This window comes from Macrotis lagotis, chromosome 5, assembly GCF_037893015.1.
Source record: "Macrotis lagotis isolate mMagLag1 chromosome 5, bilby.v1.9.chrom.fasta, whole genome shotgun sequence".
NCBI classification, from domain to species: Eukaryota; Metazoa; Chordata; class Mammalia; order Peramelemorphia; family Peramelidae; genus Macrotis; species Macrotis lagotis.
The window spans coordinates 173866999-173894437 of record NC_133662.1 but is presented as its reverse complement, the minus strand read 5'-3'; the positions used below and the strand labels follow the sequence as shown (position 1 = coordinate 173894437).

The following is a 27439-nucleotide window of genomic DNA, read 5'->3' as shown; positions in this document are numbered from 1 at the left end:
TCTCTACCTTTATTCAAGTCACTGATAAAATTTTAAACAAGATAGGACCAAACATATCCCCGGGGCACCCTCCTTTCTAGTTGATGTGGAACTCTAATGACTACGTCTTAAGTCAGGTCATTCAACTAAATTGGATTAGATCCATTTTTTTTTTCATAAGAACAACATTCATGGTTTGCTTAAAAATCAAGGTAAATTATATTTACAATATTCCTCAAATATACCGACTTGTTAACCCTATCAAAAAAGTTTATTAGGTTAGTCTGATATTTGTTACAAGGGAGGGCTGTTCAGCGGGAGGATAAATGGGTGGGTGGTGATAGAGAAGAATGAAGAGGAGGAGAAGAAGGAAGAAAGGAAGAAGAAAATATGATCAAAGGAAACAAAATCATAGGATCTGGTGTGTCCTCTATTAGACTGTGAACTCCTTGTGTACCCCCCAGCTCTTAGTACTGTGATTTACTCATGGTAGGAAGGTAATAAAAGTTTAGTGACTGACTGATTGGCATTAAGAGATGTAAAAGATGTAAAGTTGTAAAGTCAACAAGGCTTCAACCTATATTTCTAGGTTGATTGCACATCATGAATTCGGCATTTCTCCCAAGCTTACCTTACTTGCTGATCCTCATATAAAATATAATAATAACATTTGTGGAATTTGGAGGGGGAGAGAAAAAAGGATTGATTTTGGAGCATGGGCACTGAATTTAAATTCTGGTTCTGACTCTCAGGATATTTTTTTCCCTCTAGGACCTTGGTTTTCCCCATCAGTAAAATGAGAGATTGGAGAAGATTGATTGTGGAGAAGGAGCCCATTTTCTGTATTGCCACCAGCAACAATTGCCCATCACCTGCCACCACTGGGAGACGAGTATAGGGACCCTGAGTGTGGCGGCACCTTCCTCACCTTCCCTCCTGCTTCCAGACTTGCCTTCGCATCCATCCTCAGCGGAAGCAACTCTAGAGAAAGGGTCAACCTTCCCTTCAACCCCCACCCATAAGACAAACACACAAGCTTACCTGAAGAAGCAAACACCTTGAAGGACAGGTAAGAGGCAGTATGTGACAGCAAGCTAAATAAGCACTATCACCTTAACCACCATGTCCCCCTCAGATGCTGATAGAGATAGCTCAGGACCCCAAACCTATGACAATGCTTCCAGTCCACTGCCGGAAGCAACACTTGTGGAAAGGAAGCCTGACCACTACTCCTGCAGATGCTTACAGGTCACATCTATTGAAGATTCAGAAAAGAATGTTCTTGTCACCAAAATCTTTGAGCCTTTATCAGGAAATGACATCAAAGAAATGACATTGGGGGCGGCTAGGGGGTGCAGTGGATGGGGCACCAGCCCTGGAGTCAGGAGGACCTGAGTTCAAATCCGACCTCAAACACTTCATAATGACCTAGCTGTGTGGCCTTGGGCAAGCCGCTTAACCCCATTGCCTTGCAAAAAGAAAAATGACATTAAAGATAGGACCTTTCCATCTGACTTGTGACTGCAACCTGCCATATATGTTGTCTTCCCCTGTAAAATGTGAGCTCCTTGAGAGCAAAGGGCTGTTTTTCTTTTCAATTTGTAAGTATTTAACAGATGTTTTCTTCATTCACTTATTCATTCATTCATCTATCAGTCCACTCATCCACCTATTCATCCAGTTATTCATCATCCATCTCATTCATTTAGTGCCATCTTAGGAATTCCAATATCTGGGGTTCTTAGGCAGATTTTAGTAGTAAATTCGTGCTTTGGCTAGACAACACTAGACCTTCGAGGCTAAGGTATGCTTCAGCTTCACCTGCCTTCTCCTCACTCCCTGCCCAACAGCAGTCCTCTAGGCCACGTGCCGCGGCAGAGGCTCCTTAGTGCGCCTGCGCGGCTGACTGCACGGGGTGGTGTGGGCGCGTCTCGGGGGCGGGGCCAGAGCCCGCGCACTTCCGGCTCCCGGAAGGGGAAGGGCGGAAACGTGTAACCCGGGACCGCATTCCGGTCGCACAGCGCCGGCCCTTCTCTCTCTCTGGGACGTCGTTTCCGCCCGGGCTGAGTTGCTGGACGGCTCGGCCGCCGTCGTGCTATGGAGCCTGCGGGCTCCGGGCCCGGAGGGTGTCCCTCGACCTCGGAGCGGCCCGCAGCCCCGGACAACCGGCTGTTCCTGGTGAAAGGTGCGCGGCGGCCGCGGGGCCCCGGGAGCCCGGAGCTCGGCCCTGACCTGAGCGGCTAACGTTGTGCGCCCCCTCGCTCGTGCCCTGCGCCGGGCCCGGGCGCCGCTGCCCCGGCGGACGGGGCCTTCCCTGCCGCGAGCCTCCGTGGGGAACGGCCGATGATCCCGGGGAGCTCCGCGGGGCGGAGGGGCCCAGCTTCGCCTCCCCTCCCCCGGGAGCGAGGGCCGACCTCGCGCTTCCTGCGGGTCCGCTGGCCGTCCCCTCCCGCGGCCCGCCGCCTCCCTTTACTGCCCTTTCAGAAGGAGCTTGGTTTAATCGGACCCAAAACTAAGCAAAAGCGCTTCTGTTCTCACTGACTTGACACAAATGCCACTGAGAATAAAGTCGGGATAACTTGCAGTTTTTTCTTTCGCAGGATAAATGGCAAACATTTCCTTTTTTTTTTTAAATAAATGAAAGTAGAGCATCCCTTCTATTTTCTTTGAAACTTTATTAAGGGCTTTCTTAATTTTTTTTCATTTACTCTTTGGCAGGTGGAATTTTTCTTGGTACAGTTGGTGCTGCAGGAATGCTGGCCGGTTTTGTTACAACTTTGTCACTGGCTAAAAAGAAAAGTCCTCAGTGGTTCGATAAGGTTTGTGTTGAGTTAATTTGCATCTGTAGAAATTTTGTTCCATGGAGTGAGGATGGAATATGATATTAATTTATTAATTTATTTAGTTTTTTTTTTACAGGGCAATGGAGTTAAGTGACTTGCCCGAGGCCACACAGCTAGGTAATTATTATTAAAGTGTCTGAGGTCGGATTTGAACCCAGGTACTCCTGACTTCAAGGCTGGTGCTCTATCCACTGTGCCACCTAGCTGCCCCCCATTAATGTCTTTCATGAAAACCGCTGTACTCATTAGATTTGCAGTTGATATGAAGGAGTAGTTAAGATCTAGAAAGCTCCTGAAAATGTAAAATGAGGGGCAGCTAGGTGGAGCAGTGGATAGAGCACCAGCCTTGGAGTCAGGAGTCCTGAGTTCAAATGCAGCCTCAAGACATTTAATAATTACCTAGCTGTGTGGCCTTTGGGCAAACCACTTAACCCCATTTGCCTTGCAAAAACCCCCAAAATCCAAAAAATAAATGATAGGTTCAATCTAATAAAAAAAATTTAGAGATTGTTGTATCTATTTCTCAAATACAAGGCAGGTGAGAAGTAACAGGATAGTATTTTATGTGAAAAATGATTAGGAGATTTTTACTGGATTATCAGTATAATAAGAAATGATAGTATGACAAGACAGTTTAAAAAAGTTATGTTAAGAAAATGAGGGAAGTGAAAATATCACTACATTCTGCCTTGGTTAGACTACCTCTGAGTTATTTCTGTTCTGGATGCCACATTTTAGGAGAATACTGCCAAGATACAAGGTGATCAGAATGGCAAGGAAATTGGAGACTATGAGCATTAGTTGAAGGAACTAGGGATATTAAAGTAATATTAATTTTACCTGGAGAGATGAGGGGAAAGGGATTGGGTAGAGAGATAGCTGCCTACAGGTTTGAAGGGTTGTGATATAGAAAGAGGGACAAGATTTACTTATATCTGGCCCTAGGGGACAGAAATGAGAGCAGTGGGTGGAAGTTAGTTCTATGTAAGAACAAACTTCTAACCTTTAAACCTGTTCAAGACTAAAAGTCCCTCGAAAAGTATTGACTTTTAATCACCAGGGAGAAGGGACTGGATGATCCTTGTCAGGAATGCCGAAGAGGGAATTTTCAGTTTAGGGACAAAATTAGATGGTCTTTAAGGATCTTTCCACTTAAGAGATTCTGTGTTACATATCTTGTTTTTAAAGTTAAAAACTGTTTATGGTGAATGAAATTCTATAGTTTTGTAAAGCATTAAAAATTGTTTTGGATAGCCAACTGAGAGTTTGCTGTATTTTTAAGACTTTTAATCTGTTCTCATTAAACCAGTCATTTGGCAAAGATGGATTATTTGAGGAATTGCCTGGTACAGAGAGAATGTGACCCATAATTACTCAGCTTTTTCTACTGTATCACTTTTTGACTCATTGAACTTGCAGTCTTGTAAACCCCTGAGGTCTTTTTCATAGGAATTGCTGAAAACTCTTTCACAGAAACCTTTTTATTTAGTACTTTAAATTGCATTTCATTTTGAGGCACACATCATGGTCTTCAAAACTGGGTTTAGACATGTGTTCATACTGTTCAGTTTTGAAAATTGGACTCTCCTCTGAGTTACTGTCCTGCGGAGGTTTTGAACCATATCTGCAGTACCTGTATCTTGACTTTTTCCATCTTTCAAGATCTTTGATTTCATTAGCAGGGTTGAAAATTGAGGCTGAAGCCTCTTCATACTTTAAGAGATAGTCTGTATCTGTGGCATTGTTCTCCTCCCCCCAACTCATAATTTGTTGACCAACAATCTGGAAATGAGCCTCTTAAAGAACCATAAAAGTAAGCATCTTTCCTGCTTATTTATTATTATTCTTGTTATAGCAGCCCAAGAAATATTTATAGATGCATATATAAAGCAAATTATAGGTAACTTTGGAGGGCAGAACCATACCAAGACTCATGCCAAAGGAGGAGGCCAGAGCCTGAGGTGAAGGAGAGCATCCTGGGCATGAGGGCAGGAGATGGGTGACTGGAAAGTCATTTCCCCTTTTGTGAAGACCTAGATGGAAGAGTCTGTAGTTGACCCCAGAGGTGACAGGGAGTCACTGGAATTTTGTTGTTTGGGGAGTAACATGGTCAGAAAGGTGCTTTAGAAAATCACTTGAGTGACTGAACTGTGAAGGAGGTTTGCCTAGCACTTATATTATCTTGTTTGATAACAGCCCTTTGGGGGAGGCACTGCTATTATCCCTGTTGTACATGGAATGGCTAGGTGACTTGTCCTGAAGTCACCCAGATAGTAAGTAGTGGAGGATCGCATACAGCTGTGAAGATGGCCATCATGCCTCATTGTCTCCAGGTCAAATATAAAACCCTTGTTTTAACATTTCAAGCTCTTCATCACCTTGGCCCTTGTACCTTTCCAGTCTCTTCACACTTTACTCCCATCCGTGTACTTTTCAATCAAGCAGCACCTGTTTTATTGATGTTCCTTGTTGATTGATCTCCTGACTCCATGCTTCTCCAAGGGCTATCGTCCCCTGTGCTGGCATGCTCTCTTTATTCCCTTCTGCCGCTTGACTTCCTTTAAAGACTCAGTTTCAATCCTGTACCCTCTCATTAACACTCCTGAACAAGTTGCTGGTTCTGTTCTCAAGGATTCAGTGTTCAAATGAGTCTGGGATCTAGGTCTAACCTTACTTTTAATGACTATTTCAGGTACATGTGAATTTTGTGGGTTAAACTAGGAACTTAGGTATTGTTTATGGTAATTCTGTAAGGAAATGTCCTGAGTTCCAAACAAGTGACATCTAAGTAAATTTTGAAGAACAACCCATTTATAAACTGGAGTTAGTGTATTTTTTAGGATCTTGCTTAACTCCTTTAGATTTTATCTTTCATAGGTACTTTGGGAGACACTGATGTAATTTGCTATAAGGGAACAGAACCAGGGACTGAAGAGACTGAGTTTTCTAATCCTAACTCTGCAACCAATTGACTTGGGGAAATCATCTCCCTGTGCTTCCATTTACTTGATCTGTGAGATAGGGATTGTTCTTAATTTGGTACTACAGTCAGTCAATTTAACTGCTAAAAATAATGTAGCTGTTAGGTTATCTAAGGGCATCTAGGTGGGACAATGGATAGAGTGGATCGACTCATCTTGAGTTGAAATTTAATCTCACACACTTACTTTGTGACCCTGGGCAAGTCACTTAACCCTGTTTACCTCAGTTTTCTCATCTATAAAATGACCTGAAAAAGGAAATGGAAAAATCACTCCAATATCTTTGCCAAGAATACCCCAAATGGTGTTATTAAAAGTCAGGTACAACTGAAAAACAATTACAACAAAAAAGGTTACCCAGCAGTATCTTGTCTTGGACACCAATTCTAACCATTTTCTGAAATAAGGGTGAATCATTCAAGAAATAAAGTTTTAGATAAGATTAAATTTCAGCAAGGATATGGTTAGAGACTACTGAAGAGATAATCAATTTTTAACAGTAATAGTTTCTTTCACAAGTGTAGAAAGAATATTTTCCATTTTAAGTGACTTCTAATTGAGAAATTAGAAAGGTTGAAGGAATATATAATAGGTAATTTAATAGATTAGATTGAAGCCATCTCTTTTCCCTCCTAAAAATAATAAAAAAGAATAAAGTTGAAAGACAAAGTTAAGCTGATCAGCATATTTTAAAAGTTTTTTTCATGGATCTCATTGAGAAAGTAAATTTTATTTTTTTTAAAGGGCTACATGTATTTTATTTTTGTAACTAGTTTAAAAATTTAAAAATACAGTAAACATAATGGCAAGTTTTGGGGAAGGAAATTTAAAAATACACATTTCTTGCTTTAGTTATATAAACAATTTAGAAATTTTAGCAACTGTCAAATTAGGAAGACCTGGATTCAAGGTCTACTTCTTATGCAAACTAGCTATGTGACCAGGGCAACGTCCATTAAGCTATTAGTTTGCATTGGTGAATGAAATTTTGTTTTCATTAAACATTGAGTCATAGGTTTGAATTAAAAAAACTCAAATCCTCCAAAACAATTATTGTTCATGCATTTAGTCCAACTCCTTCATTTTATATATAAAGAAATTGAATCTTTGAGAGATTAAGTGGCTTGTGTAGTCATACAAGTAGTAAGTGGCAAAGGTGGAATTTGAACTCAGATCTCTGAGTCAAGAGTCAGTGTTCTTTCCACTGTACCACCATCTCACCTCATACAGTAGAATGGCCATAGGGGAAAAAAAACAACTCCAAACTATCAAAATAGGTATTATTAATCTGTGGAATTGGAAAAGGTGACTTCCCAATAACTCCCCAAGAATTTATTTCACTTATAGGTAAATAAAAGAACCAGATTATTCAGTTTTCTGATGTAGCTTCAAGGTCAATTGGAAAAAATCTACATCACTACTTTATGTTAATTTTATAAAGATCTTGGACATGAGAATTATATTACTAAAATTATATCCTCTAACAAAAATGTGAGGGAAATAGGATTACTTTTTTGAAAGTGATTAAAATCAGTTTGGATTAATTTAAATGTTCTCTAAAGATGAAATTGATGAGAGTTATTGAACTTTTGTTCTTAGCTGTCTCATTGACTTTCAATTAACTGAGTAAGTTGCTTAATGATCCTATCCTTTTATTTCTATATACTTGTATAAAGGATTATTAATTTTTGCCAGCTATTTCCTCAGAAAAGTATGGGTAAATATTCAGAAGATGAAACAATATTCATACTGAGACAGAAATATATAATGAGTTTAGAGTTATTTACAGGAGAGTAACCCAGCTATTTTAGTCTTAGAAAATGTAGTACATATCTGCAACATGCTTTGTGGATTCAAAAGTAAGCTTTCTGTGGAATGGCATGCAAATATTCATTATTTTATTAATAATTTTTGATGTTTAATTTGAATTTTAAAATAATTTCTGTGTAATAATGAAGGAAAATAATTGTAAGGAAAATTGAATTGCCAAATTATTCTACACAGATTATCATCTGACACAAGCATGGAGATGTATGTAACTTTATTTTTGCTTGCATTTCAAATGATATTTTATTACAAGAGTGGCTTCCTATTTATTACTTCCAGGAGAAATATAAAATGCTCTGTTTGGTATTCAAATCTCTTTGATACCTCAATCATTTCTACCTTGCCAATCTTTTTTTTTCTTGTCAAATGTGTAATTTATGTTCTCTTAATTTTTTATATACAGCTGTCATTATTTGATTTAGGTGAACAGAATATTAACATTTTTAATGTATTTATACACAGACTAAATTCTGATCTCTAGGGAAATCATTTAACTTAAGTTTCTAAAATCAGAATTGTGCCAGTGATGATTAAGTTCCTTCTGATTACTAGCATTTTTTTTAATGGCTTCTATTCTTGGAAGGAAATGAGGCCAGTTTAAGAAGGTAAGGCACAGATCATAGGGTATCCAAGATAACTGCTATAGGACTCACTATGCAGGAAAAGGAGGAGGGTGTATAGGCATTCTTATTATTAAAACTAATTAAAGAGTTTTAAGTATTAGGTTAATTTGAATATATCCTATATGAAGGAAATTGTTACAAATTTTAGATCTAGGAATTTTTAAATGTAGTTTAGCAGATTTTGACTTCTAAAAAGCTTAAAATTTCCATTTTTATTTTAGTACAGTAATTCCAAATGACTGAAATATTTTCTTTTTTAAATAGTTTTAACTGTCTATTTTAAAGGAAAAAAAGGAAATTCAACATAACCAAGCAATACATCAAAAAAAAAAAATCTTAAAACAAGTGCATACTTGGTGGTCCTCATACCTTTGTCTAGGAATGGAATGGGACTTTCTTCTCATATGTCTTTTATTTTTTTATGTTTAGTTTTATTTTTGTACAAATAATTTTTATACATTACTAAAATATTCTTGTTTAAGAGTAAACATACTACCCCTCCCTCCAAAAAATATAGACCCTCATGAGCAATAAAGTAAAAGAGAAAAAAATAAAATTAAAATAAAAAAATAATAATAGGGACAGCTAGGTGGCACAGTGGACAGAGCACCGACCCTGGAGTCAGGAGCACCCGGGTTCAAATCCGGGCTCAGATACCCAACAATCACCCAGCTGTGTGACCCTGGGCAAGCCACTCCAACCCCATTGCTCTGCAAAAACCAAAAATAAAATAATAATAATAATAAATGTGCTTCAGTCTGTGTTCCAACACCACTAGCTCTGTCACGGGTGGATCACATTCTTTATGGTAAGTCCATCACAAAAGCTACTTCCATACTTTTCCACTGTTGCCATTACTGATTGCAATTCCCTCCATTTGTACTTCCCCACTACCATACACTACATTTTCTCCCTCCTTTCACTCTGTCCCTCTTATTAAATGTGCTGTAGGGTAGCTGATTGGTGCAGCAGACTGATCACTGGCCCTGGGACTAAGAGGCCTCAAGCCCACATACCACTCCTAAAGCCCAGCAACCACCCAGGCCTGTAGTCCCGGACAGGCCATCCAATCCCAGCCCCTTGCAAGAAATAAAAAAGAAAATGTGTTATATCTGACCGCTCTCCCCCATGGTCCACCCTCTCCTCCACTCAGATTCCCCCCCCTTCCCCCTGTCCCCCTTCTCTCCTTCTTACTCTGGATGTCTATGCCCCATTGAGTATATATGCTCCAAGCCACCTCTAATGAGAACAAAGTTTCCCTCATTCCCCCTTGTCTTACCCCCCTTCCATATCATTGCAATAACTCATTGAAATGAAAAATCTTATTATGTAAAATATCTTAGCCTATTCCACCTCTCCTTTCTCTTACTCCTGTTACATTTCCCTTTTAGCCATTGACTCCATTTTTACAATATATTATATCTTCAAATTCAACTCTCTCTTGTGCTTCATCTATAATAGCTCCTTCTACCTGCTCTATTAAATGAGAAGTTTCTTATGAGTATTAACAGTATCATTTTTCTATGCAGGAATACATGCAGTTCATCATCATTAAGTCCCTCATATTTTACCCTTTTCCACTCTATGCTTCACCTGAGTCCTGTATTTGAAGATCAAACTTTCTGTTCAGCTCTGGCCATTTTAACAGGAACATTTGAAATTCCCTTGGTTCATTGAAAGTCCATCTTTTCCCTTGGAAGAGGATGTTCAGTTTTGTTGGGTAGTTGATTCTCTGTTGCATTCCAAGCTCTTGCCTTCCAGAATATTATATTCCAAGTCCTACAAGCCTTTAATGTAGTTGCTGCTAAGTCCTGTGTGATCCTGACTGCAGCTCCACAATATTTGAATTGTGTCCTTTTAGCTGCTTGTAATATTTTCTGTTTGACTTGGGAGTTCTGGGACTTGGCTACGATATTCCACGTTTTTTTTTTTGGATCTCTTTCTGGGGGAGATTGGTGGGTTCTCTCAATTTCTGTTTTGCCCTCTGCTTCTAAGATATCAGGGCAATTTTCCTGTAGGATTTCTTTTAAAATGAAGTCAAGGCTCTTTTCCTGATCATGGCTTTCAGGTAGCACAATAATTTTTAAATTATCTCGACTGAATCTGTTTTCCGGATGAGTTGTTTTTTCAATGAGATGTTTCGCATTTTCTTCTAATTTTTCATTCTTTTGGTGTTGAAGTATTGTGTCTTGACTTCTTGTAAAGTCAACAGCTTCCTTTAGCTCCATTCTAGATCTGAAGGATTTGTTTTCCTCAGAGAGCTTTCTTATCTCTTTTTCCATCTGGCTAATTCTGCTTTTTAAGCATTCTTCTCCTCAATAACTTTTTGAACTGTTTTATCCATTTGACCTATGCTGGTTTTTAACATGTTATTTTCTTCAGCATTTTTTTGGCTCTCCTTGACTAAGCTGCTGACTTCCTTTTCATGTTTTTCCTGCATTTCTCTCACTTCTTTTCCCAATTTTTCTTCTATCTCCCTCACTTGATTTTTAAAATCTTTTTTGAACTCTGTCATAGCCTGAGCCCAATTTCTGTTTTTCTTGTAGTCTTTAGATGCAGGAGCTTGTACTTCCTCATCTTCAGATTAAGTATTTTGATCCTTCTTGGGATCATAGACAATGTATTTCCCAATGGTGTTCCTCTTTTTTCTCTACTCATTTCCCCAGCCTGTGCCTGGTTTTGGGGTGTTTCCTGAGCTTTTGAGTATTATTGGGACATCCCCCCCAACAAAAATCTCAGTATGTGAGGCTCTGTGTTCCCTCCTGGTCTATGAATGACCACAAGTGCACCCCTCTGCCACAGGGTTGAAGTAGGGGTGCCCTGCTGTTCTTTGGGAGACCTAGACTGCGATCAGGATCTGAATGTGGTTCGAGCCCCAGAGTGCTGTTCCAAGCACAGAGGACATGCCTCAGTAGTCTCTCTCCACTCCCCTACCTTTGGTAGGCTGAGCACTCAAGGCTCAGTTGCCTGGGGGCTCCTGCTTACTGGCTCTGCCTGCTTCCATTTCCTGGATCTGGGCTGTTGCCTCCACCACTGCTAGCTGCGTACCCTGAGGGATGGACTTTACATACTTGCTCAGGCAGAGGTACCCTGGCTGATCTTCCAAGTTGTGCCTGGTACTCCCTGGGGTGTAGGTCAGGAAACTGCCCCTGCTGCCATGAGCCACGCTCCCTGGGGCTGCCTATAAGAGGTTGAAGTTCCTAAACTCTGGTAGGCTGCCCCTCTAACCCTGTGGAGTGGAGCCTTTCCACTATTTTCCAGGTTACTTTGTTCTGGAGAATTGCCTCACTGGATATTTCTGTGGGTTCTGTCTCTTGAAAATTTAATTAAAATCGTTATTTTATGAGTTTTCAAATATTATACAGAGCAGCTAAGAGAAGCTCTTCTCCTGTCATCATCTTGACTCCGCCCCTCTCATCTCTTTCTAAAGTTTTTTTTAATGTCTTCTTTCAAGCCATACCTATTCTTTATCAGTTTGCACCATTCACTTTTTTTATCATTAAATGAATATTTGCTTTGTTTTCCAATTATATACAATGGTAGTTTCTACTAGTCATTTTTTTTTGCAAGATTTTGAGTTTTACAATTTCTTTCCCTCCCACATCTCCCCAACAGAAGGCAATCTGATATAGACTTTACATTTATATCCATGATAAGCATAGATGCGAAGTTGAACATGTTGTGAGAGAAGATCCAAAAGGAAGAAAGAAAACATTAGAGATAGCAAAATTATATAATATATGATGACTTTTTAAAAATTAATATATTTGTTTTTCAGCTATATACAAAAGTAGTTTCTACCTCCATTTTCTGTAAGGTTTTGAATTTTACAATCTTTACCCTCCCTTCCCTCCCCCATCCCCCCACAGAAGGCAGTCTGGTAATCTTTACATTATTTCCATGCTATATATTGATCAAAATTGAGTGTGTTGGGAAAGAAATCATATCCTTGAGGAGAAAATAAAATATTAGAGATAGCAAAATTATGTAGTACACAAGACTTTTTTTTAATAAAAAAAATTGAAGGTGATAGACTTTGGCCTTTTTTTTTATCTCCACAGTTTTTTGTCTGAGTACAGATGGTATTCTCTGTCGCAGGTGCTCTAAGATTGTTCCTGATTATTGCATTGATGGAATGAGCAAATCCAATAAAATTGATCATTATCCACATGTTGCCATTAGGATGTACAGTGTTCTTCTCATCTTGCTCATTATCAGTTCATGCAAGTCTCTCCAGGCTTCTCTGAATTCCCATCCCTCTTGGTTTCTAATAGAATATGACAACTTTTTTAAAATTTTAAGAAAATAACCTTTGGTTTTTGTTTAAACTTCATTTAAACTCTGACAGTTCCTTCGCTGGATACAGATAGTATTCTCCATCACAAATCCCCTAAAATTTTCCCTGATTTTTGCACTGATGGAATGAGCAAGTCCATCATGGTTGATCGTCACCCCATGTTGTCATTAGTTGTATAATGTTTTTCTGGTTCTGATCAGCATCTCTGATTCTGGTTCTCAGCATCAATTGATGGACCATTTACTTTTGATCGCAACTGTGGTCTGTGGTCACATATTGTTTTCTTGACCCTGCTTACTTTACTATGCATTACTTCATATAGATCTTCCCAGGCTTCTAAATATTTAATCACACTTAACATCAATAACACTACTTTCATGTACCACAATTTATTTTGTCATTCACTAGACTGTTGGCATCTATTTTGTTTCCAAGTCTTTGTTACCACAAAAAAGTTATATAAATATTTGGGGGGATGTGGAGACTTTTATCAATGGTTTCTTTTTGCAGCATAAGCCTAGTAAGGGAATCTCTTAGTCAATGGATGTGAACATTTTAACCTTTTTTGAATAATTCCAAATTTCTTTCCCAAAATAATTGCATTGAGGGGGCAGAGCCAAGATGGCAGAGTAAAGGCAAGAATTCCCACAAGCTCTTCCCCCAGCCCATTTCCAATGCCTTTAAATAATGACTCTAATCAAATTCTAGAGTGGCAAAACCCACAAAAAGACTGAGTGCAATTTTCCATCCTAAGACAACTCTGTTGAAAAAGGTCTGTTACACCATGGTTAGAAAGGTCCCTCAGCGTAGCCTGTCCATTCCCAACTGAACTGCCTCCAACCATCCAGGAAAAGCCCATGTGAGTGCCTGGGTCCATCACAGCGGGGGTGGTTTCCAGACTCCTCAGCTCAAGGATTGCCAAGAACAATTGGGAAAGGTAGTGGGAAAACTCTTTCACTAGAGTGAGAGCAGAGGCCAGTCCAGCATAGGCCTCAGCAGAGCCTTGGCCCCCAGGGACCAGCAGCAGGCCTAGGGAGCTACCCCACAGGGAGCCACCTAGCAGCTGCTTCCAGAGCACTCAGCTGCTTCCAGAGCACTCAGCCACAGATGATAAGGGGGTTGATGGAGATTGCAAAGGTCTCTTTGCTATCCCTGAGGCAAGATCAGTTGCTTTGCCCATAGTCCTATCCAGTTCACAGTCTGGAGCCCTAGTCCCAGGAGAAAGATCTTTACTGTCCCCAGAGCGGGGACCCTCCTCATGATTTCGGGCAGAAAGGAGTACTTGTGGTCATCCACAGAGCAGAGCATAGGTCAGGAGAACAGTCAAAGCCTCTTGGAAGACCTTGGAGGAATTGAGGCCCCTGGGGGAGGGGAGTGTCCCTAAAACAGCATCAAATGGGGTGGCTACGTGGCAGTGGATAGAGCACCTGTCCTGGAGTCAAGAGTATCTGAGTTCAAATCTGGCCTCAGACACTAATAATTACCTAGCTGTGTGGCCTTTGGCAAGCCACTTATCCCCATTGCCTTGCCAAAAACCTAAAAAAAAAATAGCATCAAAAAGTTGGGACAGTATGTCCTACACCCTGGAAGCAGAACCTCACATTATCAAAGAATTAAAATCATGTCATAGGCTGGGGAAATGAGCAAGCAACAGAAGAAAAAAAAATCCAACCATGGACAATTACTTTGATTCTATGGAAGATCAAAATACACAATCAGAAGATTACAAAGTCAAAACTTCTGTATCCAAAACCTCCAAGAAAATTATTAATTGGTCTCAGGCAATGGAAGAGCTCAAAAGATTTTGAAAATAAAGGAGGTAGAGAAAAAATTGGGAAGAGAAATGATAGTGATATAAGAAAATCATGAAAGCCAAGCCAGCCAGTTTGGTTTTTATGTAATTGGAAAATATTGTATGTAATTGGAAAACAAAGCAAAACAAAGACTGATGAAAATAACATCTTAAAAATCAGTCATGGGGGTAGCTAGGTGGTGCAGTGGATAGAGCACCATACTGGAATCAGGAGGACCTGAGTTCAATTCCGGCCTCAAGATACTTAATAATTGCCTAGCTTTGTGACCTTGGGTAAGTCACTTAACCCTAATGCCTTAATCAAATAAAAAATTTTAAAAAACAGTTTGGGTCAAATGGAAAAAGCAGTCCAAAAGGCAAATGAGAAGAATGCTTTAAAAACCAGAATTGACCAGATGGCCAAAACCTCTCTGAAGAAAATAATTCCTTAAAATGTGAAATGGAGCTAAGGGAAGTAGATGACTTTGTGAAACATTAAGAAACAATAAAACAAAACCAAAAGAATGAAAAAGTAGAAGAAAATGTGAAATATCTCATTGGAAAAATAACTGACCTGGAAAACAACCAGGAGAGAGAATTTAAAAATTATTGAACTACATGAAAGTCATAACCAAAAAAAAAAAAGACCTTGGACTTAATTTTTTAAGAAATTCTTCAGAAAACTAGCTGCCCTGATTGATATCCTAGAAGCAGAGGGTAAAATAGAAATTGAAAGAATCCACTGATCACTTCCTGAAAGGTCCCAAAATAAAACCTGTCAGAAATATTATAGCCAAATTCCAGGACTCCCAAGTCAAGGAGAAAATATTATAAGCAGCCAGAAAGAAACAATTCAAATATCGTGGAGTTACAGTAAAAATAACACAGGATTTAGTAATTTCTACATTAAGGGTTGATAGAGCTTGGAATATGATATTCTGAAAGGCAAAAGAGCTTGAATTATAACCAAGAATCTGCCCATCAAAACTAAACATAATCTTTCAGGGGAAAAGATGGATAGTCAATGAAAAAGAGACTTTCAAAGTTTCCTGATGAAACAACCAGAGCTGAACAGAGTTTGATATCAGTTCAAGTACAGAAGCATTCAGAGGGTGGATGGGAAGGGCAAATTATGAGGGATTTAATGATGTTTATATATATTCCTGCATATGAAGATACTGATAACTCATATGAACCTCATTTATTAGGGCAGTTAGAAGGAGCATATATAAACAAGGCACAGGAAGGAGCTGAATTTGAAGCTATATTAAAAAGATGGAGTCAATGGGTGAGAAAGGAATATACTGGGAGAAAGGGAAAAAGTAGAATAGGATAAGTTATTTCCCATAAAAGAGGTAAGAAAAAGCTTTTGCAATGGAATGGAAGGGGGGAAGAGAAAGGGGACTGAGTGAGCCTTTACTGTCATTGAAAGTGGCTCAGAGAAGAAATAACATGTTCTCAATTGGGTATAGAAACCTATCGTACCCTAGAGGAAAATAGGAGAGGAAAGGGGACGGGGGGGGGGGGGTGTAGATGACAGAAGAGAGGGAAGATCATGGGAGAGTAGTCAGATAAACACACTTTTGAGGAGGGACAGGGTGAAAGAGAGAATAGAATAAATGGGAGTGGGGAGGAATAGGAATAGCTAGCAATAGCAATTGTGGGGGAAAAAAATTGAAGTGATTTCTCTGATGGACTTATGATATTGTGATCTATCCCAAAGAAAGCTGATGGTGTCTGAATACAGACTGAACCCCCTTTTTTTCTCATATTTTTCTTGAGGTTTTTTCTTTGTTGGGGGTGGGGAAATTACATTTACTTTTACATGACTATTGTGGTAATGTGATTCATTGCTACACATTTTTAACCTACATTAAGTAACGTGCTTTCTCGATAGGGAGAGTGGAATGGGAGAAAGGGAGAGAATTTGAAGTGTTTTGGAAGTAAGTGTTGAAACTTGCTATTGCATGTAGCTGGGGTAAAAAAAATGTAAATAAAATATAAAAAAAATAATTGTATTGATTCACAGCTCCACCAACAATGGAACAACATAACATGCCTGTTGTCTCACCGCTTCCAATATCGACTGTTGCCAACCTGTGTCATCTTTGCCACTTTACAAGGGTTGAACATCTGGGTTATTTTTACTCCACTCCTTAGAATCTTTTTGCATCCTTTCTTCAAATTCAATATTTTTAGTTTTAGAGTTTTCATGTGGATTTTTAATCTATTTTTAAAGTTTGTTTCATTTTTCCTTCTTCCTCTGCATTTTTGTATTCCAATTCTGTTGCTTTAATTATTTAGGGGTATTTGAATGTTATGAGGCATGCCTCTGTCTTTTCTAAATTGTTTGAGTTTCTGGCTAAACTTGCCAGAACTAGTTACTGTTCTTCTTTATGTTTTCACTTAGTTTTTTGATGGTTCTTTTGAATCGTTCTGTAGTTTGTTAAAGTTGGTTCATTGTTTGAGGGTGTCTTATGGAACTAATTGTGGTACCTTTGTCCTTGAGAGATTTTGATTAATTTTCCTTTGTGGTGAATTACTTTTCCATTGAAACTATTCTCTTTCTGAAGATCTGTTCAGTTTTTTTCCTCCAACTTTTGTCAGTTTCTTTTTTTTTGGGGGGGGGGGTTGCAAGGCAAATGGGGTTAAGTAGCTTGCCCAAGGCCACACAGCTAGGTAATTATTAAGTGTCTGAGACCGGATTTGAACCCAGGTACTCCTGACTCCAAGGCTGGTGCTTTATCCACTGCGCCACCTAGCTGCCCTGTCAGTTTCTTTTTCATGATAAACTTTCTAAAAAATTTATTAGTGCCAGTCCTTTTCTTTCTTAAAACTCTGCTGTTGTGCTATTTCTCCTGTTCTTTTAGTTCTTTGTTGTCTCACACCAAGGATGTAGTAGGTCTCTCTCTCTCTCTAAGGGTGATCAGTTGTGACATTACTTTAGGAGTCTCTGGCTTGCCCTTCACCTTCTTCTCTAAAATGATTGCCTTTCATCAGTCCCTTGTCTGGTCTTCAGGGGACTAGGCATGAAGGAGTGAAGAGAAGATCCCTTCAAGACACTGCAGAGAGGAGTGCTCCAAAAGCCCACACACTTGTTTCCAACTTCCTCTGTCTGTTTTCTCTTTACTGTATTTAGGGTTATTAGAGCTAACTTATGGGCTTTGTGAGAGGATATAAATTCAGTTTTTACCTTAAATTGCAGTAACCAGTCAGGTTAGTTTTTTGGAACCATAATAATACACAGGACCACCATAAAAGTTTCAAATAAGAAAATTATTAATACAAAGATGCCAAATATTTGAAAAACTTACATATTTTTTCTCCTTGCCTCTGTTACTCTCTTTATGTGAAATTGAGTGTTTGGATATGTGAGAAGAGGAGGGTGGGTAGGAGGAACAAGGGTTTGAGGCAGGTATATTGATCTTCAGTGATTGTTCTAAGTATTTTTAAAGTATTTTAAGCATTAACCTTGTGGAACAGACATGATTGATTGCATGTGCCTGTAAAACTCCCTACCAGGACAGATCACTTGATCTCAGGAAATCTGAGCTGCAGTAGAAATAAAACCCCATCAGCTGTCTGTACTAAGTCTGGCAGCAGTCTGGTGAAAGGATGGGGGAGGAAGGCACCAAACTAACTAGGTAGAATTGTACCTTTTCAGGTTGGAAATGGAAGAGGCCAATCCTTTACAGATTAGTGGGATTGTCCCATGCACAAGTGGGTCTTGAACTTTTAGCTTGGTAAGATGGAGAGGCCCAATAAAAACAGCAATAACAATCACCTTGTGGCAGATTCTTTAACTTGACCTCTTAGCTAGGTGACTTAGTAAATAGAAGGTTGGACTTGGGAGTAAGGAAGTCCTTAGTTTGACACACACACACACACACACACACACACACACACACACACACACACACACACACAAGCTGTGTGACCCTGGGGAACTCACTTAACATTGCTTAGTTCCAATTTCTATCTGAAAAGGGAGTATAACAATAGCACCTACCTCCCAAAGGTGTTGTGAGTATTAAATTATATCACATATAAAACACTTCACAGACCTTAAAGGGCTATGGAATTGCTAGTTTTTATTATCTTTAGTGGGGAGAAGGCTAGTGTCACTGGAATCACTTCTCACTTGACCATTTTCTCAAAAATCATAGTTAGATAGAGCTCCATACTTTGATTCAGAAAGACCTAAATTTAAATTCTGGGTCACATATTTATTAACTGTGTGACTTGGACAAATCATTTCACCTCCCTAAGATGTAATTTCATTTGTAAAACACATTCTTTAATTCTGTAATTCTAAGTCTGATCCTATGAATTTACCCTTGAATTAATTTTCCTCTTATCTCTTATCATCATTTCTGGCTCACATTGTTCTTACTATTCTGTTTTTGTTTACAGGGAGTTACTGCTACGGCTGCTTTACCTGAGAGTGGTTCTTCTCTTGCCTTGCGAGCATTGGGTTGGGGCTCACTTTATGCATGGTGTGGAGTAGGTGTAATCAGTTTTGCAGTCTGGAAAGCTTTAGGAGTTCACAGTGTAAGTACCATCACTATTTCTCTGACCTAAATCTTAGTGTGCCTAGTCACCATATCTGCTGCAGATTTTAGCAGTCTTCGCAAATTTTACTCTTTTCCCTTTAACACACATTTATACACAGAATGCAACTGAATGTTTTAAAAAGTAGTGATGAAAAACCTAGCTAAGTTCTCACTAATTATCATTGCACATTATAAAAAAGTGATTTAAATAAATGAATATAACACATGACATGATAAAATAACCCTTTTGAAAAGAGTTAAGCAACCTGGATTCCAGTCCTGTATCTGGCTCTATATTATCCTGTGATCTTGGGCAAGTTGTTTAACTTCCCTAAGCCTCAGATTCTTTATCTGCAAAATAAAGTACTTTAGATCAAAAGTTCTTAACTATGTATCATGAACCCCTTTGGCAATCAGATAAAGCCTCTGGACCCTTTTTTTCAGAATAATGTTTTTAAATACTTGAATAATTATTTAAATAAATAATTTAAATAAATTTCTGTTAAAGGTTAGGGAAAATAAAGATGTAATTTTTTTTCCCCTTCAAGTTCACAGTCACATCTCCCCTCAAGAAATCTAATAGATGAATTTTTACATCTTCCTGTTATTAAATTCTACAAAGCATGCCACTTTGTTTCACAAGCAAACTTTAAAAGTATATGAAGGCATTTAAAAATCTTTGAAAAAATCCACATTATTTAGTGATCTTTAAGACACATAAGTTACTTATTTGATAAATTAACCTAAGGAATGTAAAAGGTTTTTTTTTATGAGAAGAAAGAGTTTCATAGTTATTCCTTCATGAATAATGCTCTGTTTTTAATTCTTTGAATTTGAATTTAGGATCAAAAAAGTAAAAAGAATTTTAGATATAGCCACAACAGCTTCTTAATAGCTTTTTCTAAAAGATAATAATTTATGCAAATTTTATATAGTATTGATATGAGAATAAAAGTAATGAAATTATAATATGATTTTTAATAATTCCACTTTCTTTAAACATTGTTGAAACCCCCCCCCCCCCATGTCACATTGTTATAAAATTGCTTAAGTCTTTCCACAATGCTGGGCTTCTTATTACAGATGTTTTTAATTTAGTTTGAGATGGTACAAACATTTCCAAGTCGATGGTCTGCTCTCTCTCATCTCCTCTTTCCCTCCTTCCTCCCAACACCATAGTCATTAAAATCATTATTTTCATTTTTAGAAATTATGTGATTTCTGTAAGTCACTTAGCCTCTAAAATTTTAGTTTTTTTCATCTGCAAAATAAATATTCTGAGGCTTCCCGAGTTCCCAAATTTAATAATTATGTGAGATTCCTAAATTGCCATTCTCTTGGATCCATCCTTTATAGCACTGCTGGAATGGTCTTTATTAAACACAGATGTGGCCATTTTACTCCTTGACTCAAAAATATTGAATGCCTTATTTGCCTGCTGAGTAAGGGTCACACTTTTTGTCCTTGGCATTCAGGACCCTTGACAATTTATTTTATTCTTTGTGTACCTCAAATTCCAACTGGTTGTGCTATTCTTTCTTTCTTTTTTTTTTAATTTTTTTTTCTTTTTTTAGGTTTTTTTGGCGAGGCAAATGGGGTTAAGTGGCTTGCCTAAGGCCACACAGCTAGGTAATTATTAAGTGTCTGAGACCGTATTTGAACCCAGGTACTCCTGACTCCAGGGCTGGTGCTTTATCCACTGCACCACCTAGCTGTCCCTGTGCTATTCTTTCTGCCTGGAATATCCTCCTTTTCTTTGATATTGAACTTCTCAGCCTGTAAAGTCCAATTCAGAGAACACCTCCTTCATGAAACCCTCCCTCAACTCCTTGGTTGGTGGTATAATGCATTTATCATATGATAATGTAAGTGCCAGCAGCTATTATTGGTAGCTTTTCTCTAGACATCAGTTTGTTTGCTTATTCTTTTCCAAATGAATAGAAATATATCAGATAATACATCAGCTGGGTGGTGCAGTGGATAGAGCCCTGGCCTTGGTGTCAGGAGGAGATAGGAGTTTGAATCCAGCCTTAGATACTTGACACTCACTAGCTGTATGGCCTTGGGCAAGTCACTTAGCCCTGATTGCCTCATATCCAGGGCCATTTCCAGTCATCCTGATTCATATGTGACCACTGGACCCAGATGGCTCCAGAAAGTAGCACAGCTCCCCCTTACTCCAATCCAATTCACATGTTTGTCATGGCATCACCTTCCTGATGTTGTGGTCTTCTTCAAGAGGGAAGGATAAACATCAATCCATCAACCAAATAGGCTACCTCAGACTGGTTCCTCTGTATCGCACTAGACTGGGAGTAAGGGAGACTTGGATTCAAATTCTGCCTTTTCCCAGTCCTACTGTTGTACTCTGGGCACATCACTTAACTTCCATTGCCCCCAGCAGCTTTCTAAAAATGGAAGATGTAGATCAGGTGATGCTATAGAGAGTGAAGTCCCAAGTCTGTTCAAGAAATATGCACATTTATCAGCACAGTGATTGGTTCATTTCCTTTTGGAGTGTTTCTTCATGCCAACTCCTCATCCTTTAATTGTCATCTTTCCCATGCTCTAACCTCCTCTTCCTTGACCTTTTCATCTATCTCCTTCTTCAGTTTCTTCCTCTCAGTTTGCATTTTCACCTCTTGCCTTTCCTGTGCTCTTTCTCTTTCTTCTCCATGCTGAACTACTTTCCCTGGTTGTTGCTCTTTTTCTGTCCTATGATTCCCAATCCCTGATCCCAGGTGACTTTACTTCACTATACTGTATCCACTTTGCTCATTACTTTCATCTATAGCTTATCTATCTTTTCTATCCCCTGCTGTGGTTAGTCTCTAGCCTCTAGTGTCCTTCATCTTTTATTTCTTCCTCCTTCCACTTGTTCATATTCCTTCCTTGTTCTTGATCTGTTCTGAACGGTTCATTGTGATCCCAGCACTTATTCCTTCTCTGGACATGCTCGTGAGCTCCCTACTGTATATTCCTGGATATATCTAACTAAGGTGTATATATACATATATATATATGTGTATATATATATATATATATATATATATATATATACATATATATATGTGTGTGTGTGTGTGTGTATATATATACATATATATATATATGTATATATATATACAGAGAGAGAGAGAGAGAGAGAGAGAGATATATGGTTCCTAAATTTCAAAAATATAAGACAGCTACTGTGATACTAACTTATCAGCCCCCTCACATGCTAGCTTCATTTGCTCAGAATATTTCTTTGATCACAAAGAATGTAGCTAACATGCTCTCTTAATACCTTTTTGAACCCAAGCTCTACAGACGTTACCAAACTGCTCTTGTCATCAATGGAGCAGTGGAAATGCACCTGCAACTCCATTTCTACCCTTTCTGTGACCAAATGAAAAACCATATTGGCCAAAAATATCATCAGAACCACTGGAACTCAGAGTTCCATGATCAGAAGTATATCCAGGCATATAAAGCAACTGGGATTAGGGCCAGAGTTAATAAAGGAATTAATAAAGACCTGGATTTTTTTGTCATGTTTTAACACATTTAAAAATATTTTAAGAACTACACACACACACACACACACACACACACACACACATATATATATATATATTTATAATACTGTGGATTTGGGGGGAGGGAAAATTCATCTAAAAACACTTCTGAAAAAGTCCTCACCAGTTTCTGAAAGGGGATCTATGACAGAAAAAAAAAAGTTAAGAACCCCTGATGGATAGAAATCCTTGACGCATGGTTACCCAGATTTGTCTGAATGCTTCCAGTAATGAGAAACTTATTTTTTCATATGGCAGTTTAATACATTTTTGAATAACTTGAATTCTTAGAAAGATCTTCATTTTATAGAACTAAAAAGTTATCTTCCTGTAACATCTGCTCATTGGTCCTAGTTCTTTCCTTTGAAACTACATAGAAAAAAGTATATTCTCTTTTCCTTGTATCTGTGCACAGATTCTCTCCATTTATATTTATCCTTGAAGATAGAAGTTATTTGATTTTTTTGTCTTTGCATTTCTAGTGCCTTTCAAAAATGCTTGAAACATAATAAGGACTCAATATGCCTGTTGATTAATTGAATTACCTGTACATGGGCAGCTGTTATTTATAAAACATAAGGTATAATTTTTTAAAAGCTCACCCCTCACTATTTTTCTACTTTCCATTCAAGCTCTTTACTCTGTCTTTCCTCTCTCTCTCCACTTCTACAGTTTGTATCTTCTCAGGAAGTCAGACTATCCAAGTCAATACAATGATTTAAACAGTTTTATTATTTCCAATTATACATGTAGTTTCCAACATTCATTTTTGTAAGATTTTGAGTTCCAAATTTTTCTTCTTCTCTTTCTCCTTTGAAGGCAATAAGCAATTAGTGCAGTGATTTAAAAACACAAACGGTGTCCTCTTTAAATTCTATGCTTACCCATTCATTTCCAGTAACAATCATGTCAATAAGATTCTTATCTCATTTAGGCAGTGAATTGAGAATTTTGTTTTAGTAGCAAGATAATGGAGAATATTTTCATTGGCTTTTTGGCAGGGTAGTTTAGTAGCTAAAATTTAATTCAGAGCAGCACTATATATAGTAAGAAGTAAATATTGGGTGTTGTAATAAACATCCTTTGGTTTTTTGTTTTCTTTTTTAAAAAAGTAATCTGCCCTTCCCACTATCTCCATCCATTCCCTCATTGAGAAAAACAAAAATAAAACATACAAAAAACCAACTTCAAAAATAAAGTCCTAAATACATAACTGTATTCTAAAGTTGGCTATATATGAAAATGTATCTCTGCATTTTTGTTTATCACCTCTCTGTTAGGAGATGAAAGGTCCTTTTCATCTATTCTTTTGGTTTTGTGATTTATCATGTTGATAAAGAATTTTAAATTCTTTCAAAGTTGTTTTTTATAGAATGTTACTATATAAATTGTTCTCCCAGTTCTACTCACTTTTCTGTGCTTCAGTTCATAAGTCTTCTTTCTTCTGAAACTATTGCATCATTTCTTATGATATAATATTATCCATTATCCAGAAACCATAATTTTTTTAGCCATTGTTTGGCCATTAGCATTTGTTTAGCTATCAATTCCTCAAAAGGATATTCCCTTAGTTTGCAGTCTTTTTCTATCCTGAGAAAAATTGCCCCAACTATTTTTGTACATAGAGATCCTTTATTGGGGAGGGGGTCTAGTGGTGGTCTAGCTGGTCCTGGGGAGGCTAAGATTGGTAACTTTGTGGGCATAGTTCCAAATTGTGTTCTAGAATGGCTGCACAAATTAACAGGCCCACCTCAGCCTCTTCAAAATTTTCATTTGTCATCTCTGGTAGCCTTGTGGGTGTTAGGTATGCTCCAGGATTTTAACTGAGTTTTCTTCTTCCTGAGATAGTTTTAGTTTTAGTCCTTTTTTTCTTTGACCCCTTTTGGTCATTTTTTGATTCTTTCCTTTATAAAAGTATTCTTCCTGGGCCTAGACCTCAAAGTTGACCCAGTTCATTTCCTACCAACCTCAGTTCCTTCCTTAAGACCCCTTGGGGGGGGGGGGGTACAGAAATGGTCCCACCTGGATGCTAATTCTCTCTCTTTGGAGCCTAATTTGACTCCACCTTCCTACATCCTGGTACTTGTCTAAGAGTCTTTGTTTCCTAGTTGCACTTGGCATTCCCTAGCACAGCATGCTTCTACTTTCCTCCATTAACCAGAGTAGAGATCTTGGGGGTGAGGGGGCTGAGGGCTTGGGCATGGTGTGCTGGCAGAGCCTGAGGCAGCAGCAGGGGTATTTCTGAACAGATCCAGAGCACCAGCCAGAAGGTTGGCTTTTGTGGTCTGCCAGAGCATGGGGGCTTGTGGTGGGATTTGCTGAATGAGCAAGTAATGGATTAGCTTTCTTCTTGTTTTTTGGATTAACTTTCTCTGCTATCATAAGGTTGTTGCCTTGTTAAGTTTCTTGAAGTCTTTATGTCTTCTGTGGAGACAGCTGTAATTGCTTTTCCTCGGGCACATATTTCCTCTTAGAGAAATATTTGAGAGTCAGTGAGCATTATAGAAAAGGTCAGCAATGTCACATTTGGTCACATGACCTGTATAATACTTCATCATTGGATCTGTGGGTGCTTCCTCTGGGGGACCAGGCCATGACCCAACCATGCTCTCTCCTCCCATGCAGCTGTTGTCTATGTTCTCTAAATCCTCAGAGCAGAGCCACCCAGACTTCTAGGGCTACTCTCTGGATCTCCTGAGAGGTACAGTGGACAGGCAGTCTCTTGTTTAGGTCTTGTTCTTGACCTATATGACCAGTTCACTTTATTTTCTAGTCTTCGTTTTCTCTCTTGACACACCTGTCATGGTTGCTTTTCTTGTGTAGTTCACTTTACTAGTTATCACACAGAGAAATTAACCTCTCTCCACATGATGCATGGAACTCAATGGACTTCAAGTTTTTACATTTTGCTCAAGAGGATATTTATGTATGTATATGTGGTCATTTTGACATTAAAAAAGGGAGAGATAGTTGTCTGTGATCAAACTTTATCAACTGTACTGTTTTAGAAAAAATCAGTCCCTATGAATAAGGAAAACGTTTACTATACAAACACTAGCATAAATTAGAAATAGGACAGGTCTATGTATACAAGGCAAGATAGAGAATTGAGGCACTCTGGGGAGTAATTCACACAGTAAACCTAATTATATTACAGTGTGAAATTGCTGTCTCAGGTTGAAATGTAGATCTAGCTCAAGGAAAAGTGCCATCTGATGACTGACCTGGAGAGCACTTAATAAAAAATGCCTACTTTTACTATCTTAAACCACAGCTACATCTGCTGGCCAAAAAAGGAAGTAAGCAGATTTTCTCATGTCCTTGAAGACTATTCTTTTTCCTATTCTTTTTCTGCTTTGGCTTTTCTTTCTGTTTTTTTTTTTTTCCTTAATCCTTATGGATGATTCTTTCAATGGAAAAACAGTTCCATTTCTATTTTTTGGTGATTTATTTTTAATAAAAACTTACTGAACAGAAGAGCTAGTGGAAACGATAAAGCTGATCCTGTGTTTTCATTTGCACATTGTACAAACTCCTTTGAACATTTAATCTTCAGTCAGTAACATTTAATGAGTATCTCCTGTGTGCTAGCATTGTGCTAAGCCCTCAACATGTACAGACAAGTTGTGGACAGACTTAATAGGAAATAATCAACAGAAGGGAGGCATTAGAATTGAGGGGAAGATGGAGTTTTGCTAGCAAAGTTAGGAAGCAGTGATGAGGAGGAAGAGTGTTCCAAGCATAGGGGCAGTCAAGAGAAATGAAATGTCTTGTTCACAGAGCAGCCTGGAGGCCAGTGTCTTGAAGTGGACCTTTTGGGGAGTGTGGTGTAAGAAGACAGAAAGAGCAGAGGGCGTGGGGTAAGGATAGAAATTAGGGTTTTCAGTACCAAACAGGATTTTTGGTTTTGATTATGGAGGTGATGAGGAGCTGGGAGCATATTGAGGAGGAAGGTCATATGTGGGATTAGGGAAATCCCTTTGGCAGCTGACTAGAGGATGCACTGGAGCAAGGAGGGACTTGTGCTAGGCTGACCCCCAATAGCTATTGCAGCAGGCTGGGTAGGAGGTGATGAGGTGGTGGTGGCAGAGGAGGGAAGGGGAGAGATTTTTCAGAGGTGAAACTGGCAGGATTTGGCAACAAATTTGGGATGGGTGTGAAATGGCAAGGAGCTGATTATGAAGCCTGGCTTGTGAGCCCAGAGAGTGGGAGGATGTGGTGGTGCCAGTGACAGTCATAGGGAAGTGGGGTGGTTTGGGGGGAAAGAAACTGAGTTCTGCTTTGGACATTGTGAGTTTAAGATATCTCCTGGACATCCAGTTTAAGGACAAGTATAATCAGTACAGATTAATTATCTTAATGAGGAAACTGGGGCTTGTAGGAGTGCTTCATGTTCAAACAGCTAGTTAGGGACAGAGCTGAGACTTACACCAAGACTTCAAGGCTAAACCTAAGCCCTTTCTGCTTTGACATTGCAAAATGCAAGAATGTCTTCTCATTATATCTATTTTAGACATAATTAATCAGTATATTTCATTTTTAAAAGCTTTTAAATAGGTTAAAGTGAAATGTAGAGCTTTTAATTAATAATGTTATATAATTCAATTTAAGTAACTTATTTCAGTTGACACTTTTGCTGGCAAGGTGTTAGAGTAGATACAACTCCCTGAAGGCATAGACAGACTCTGGTTATAATTTCATAATTTTCACTCATTCCTAGAACTTTAGGATAACTATTTTCCTTTTATGTGTATTTTAATAAATTGTCCCACAGTTAGTGACATTTGAAAATATTTCTGGAGTAGTTTGTTTTTTCATGCTATCTGGAAGAGTTGAATATTGTGAATTCTTTTGTCAATTTTAAGGAAACAAATTACCAATTCACAAATAATACATTCTTTTAGACCTAATCTGACATTACAATTAGTTTCTTAGATTAATGCCCCCTACAAAAATGAAAGTTCATATCATTTTCACTGTCAAC

The 27439-nt window shown here is 38.5% G+C and overlaps 1 protein-coding gene across 2 annotated transcripts in view; it reads left to right on the top strand.

The window, feature by feature from the left end:
- Positions 1-2033: 2033 nt before the first annotated feature.
- Positions 2034-27439, top strand: part of TMEM242 (transmembrane protein 242) — a 57508-nt gene continuing 32102 nt past the window's right edge. Inside the window, exons 1-4 of one of the 2 annotated variants that reach the window (XM_074187911.1) lie at positions 2034-2164; positions 2698-2798; positions 18756-18893; positions 20470-21888. In XM_074187911.1, the coding sequence (XP_074044012.1) occupies positions 2077-2164; positions 2698-2798; positions 18756-18893; positions 20470-20535 (393 nt within the window). In that variant the 5' untranslated portion in view covers positions 2034-2076 and the 3' untranslated portion in view covers positions 20536-21888. Of the gene's footprint in view, positions 2165-2697; positions 2799-18755; positions 18894-20469; positions 21889-27439 lie in introns of those variants that run through there. The other variant, XM_074187909.1, reaches the window with a different exon arrangement.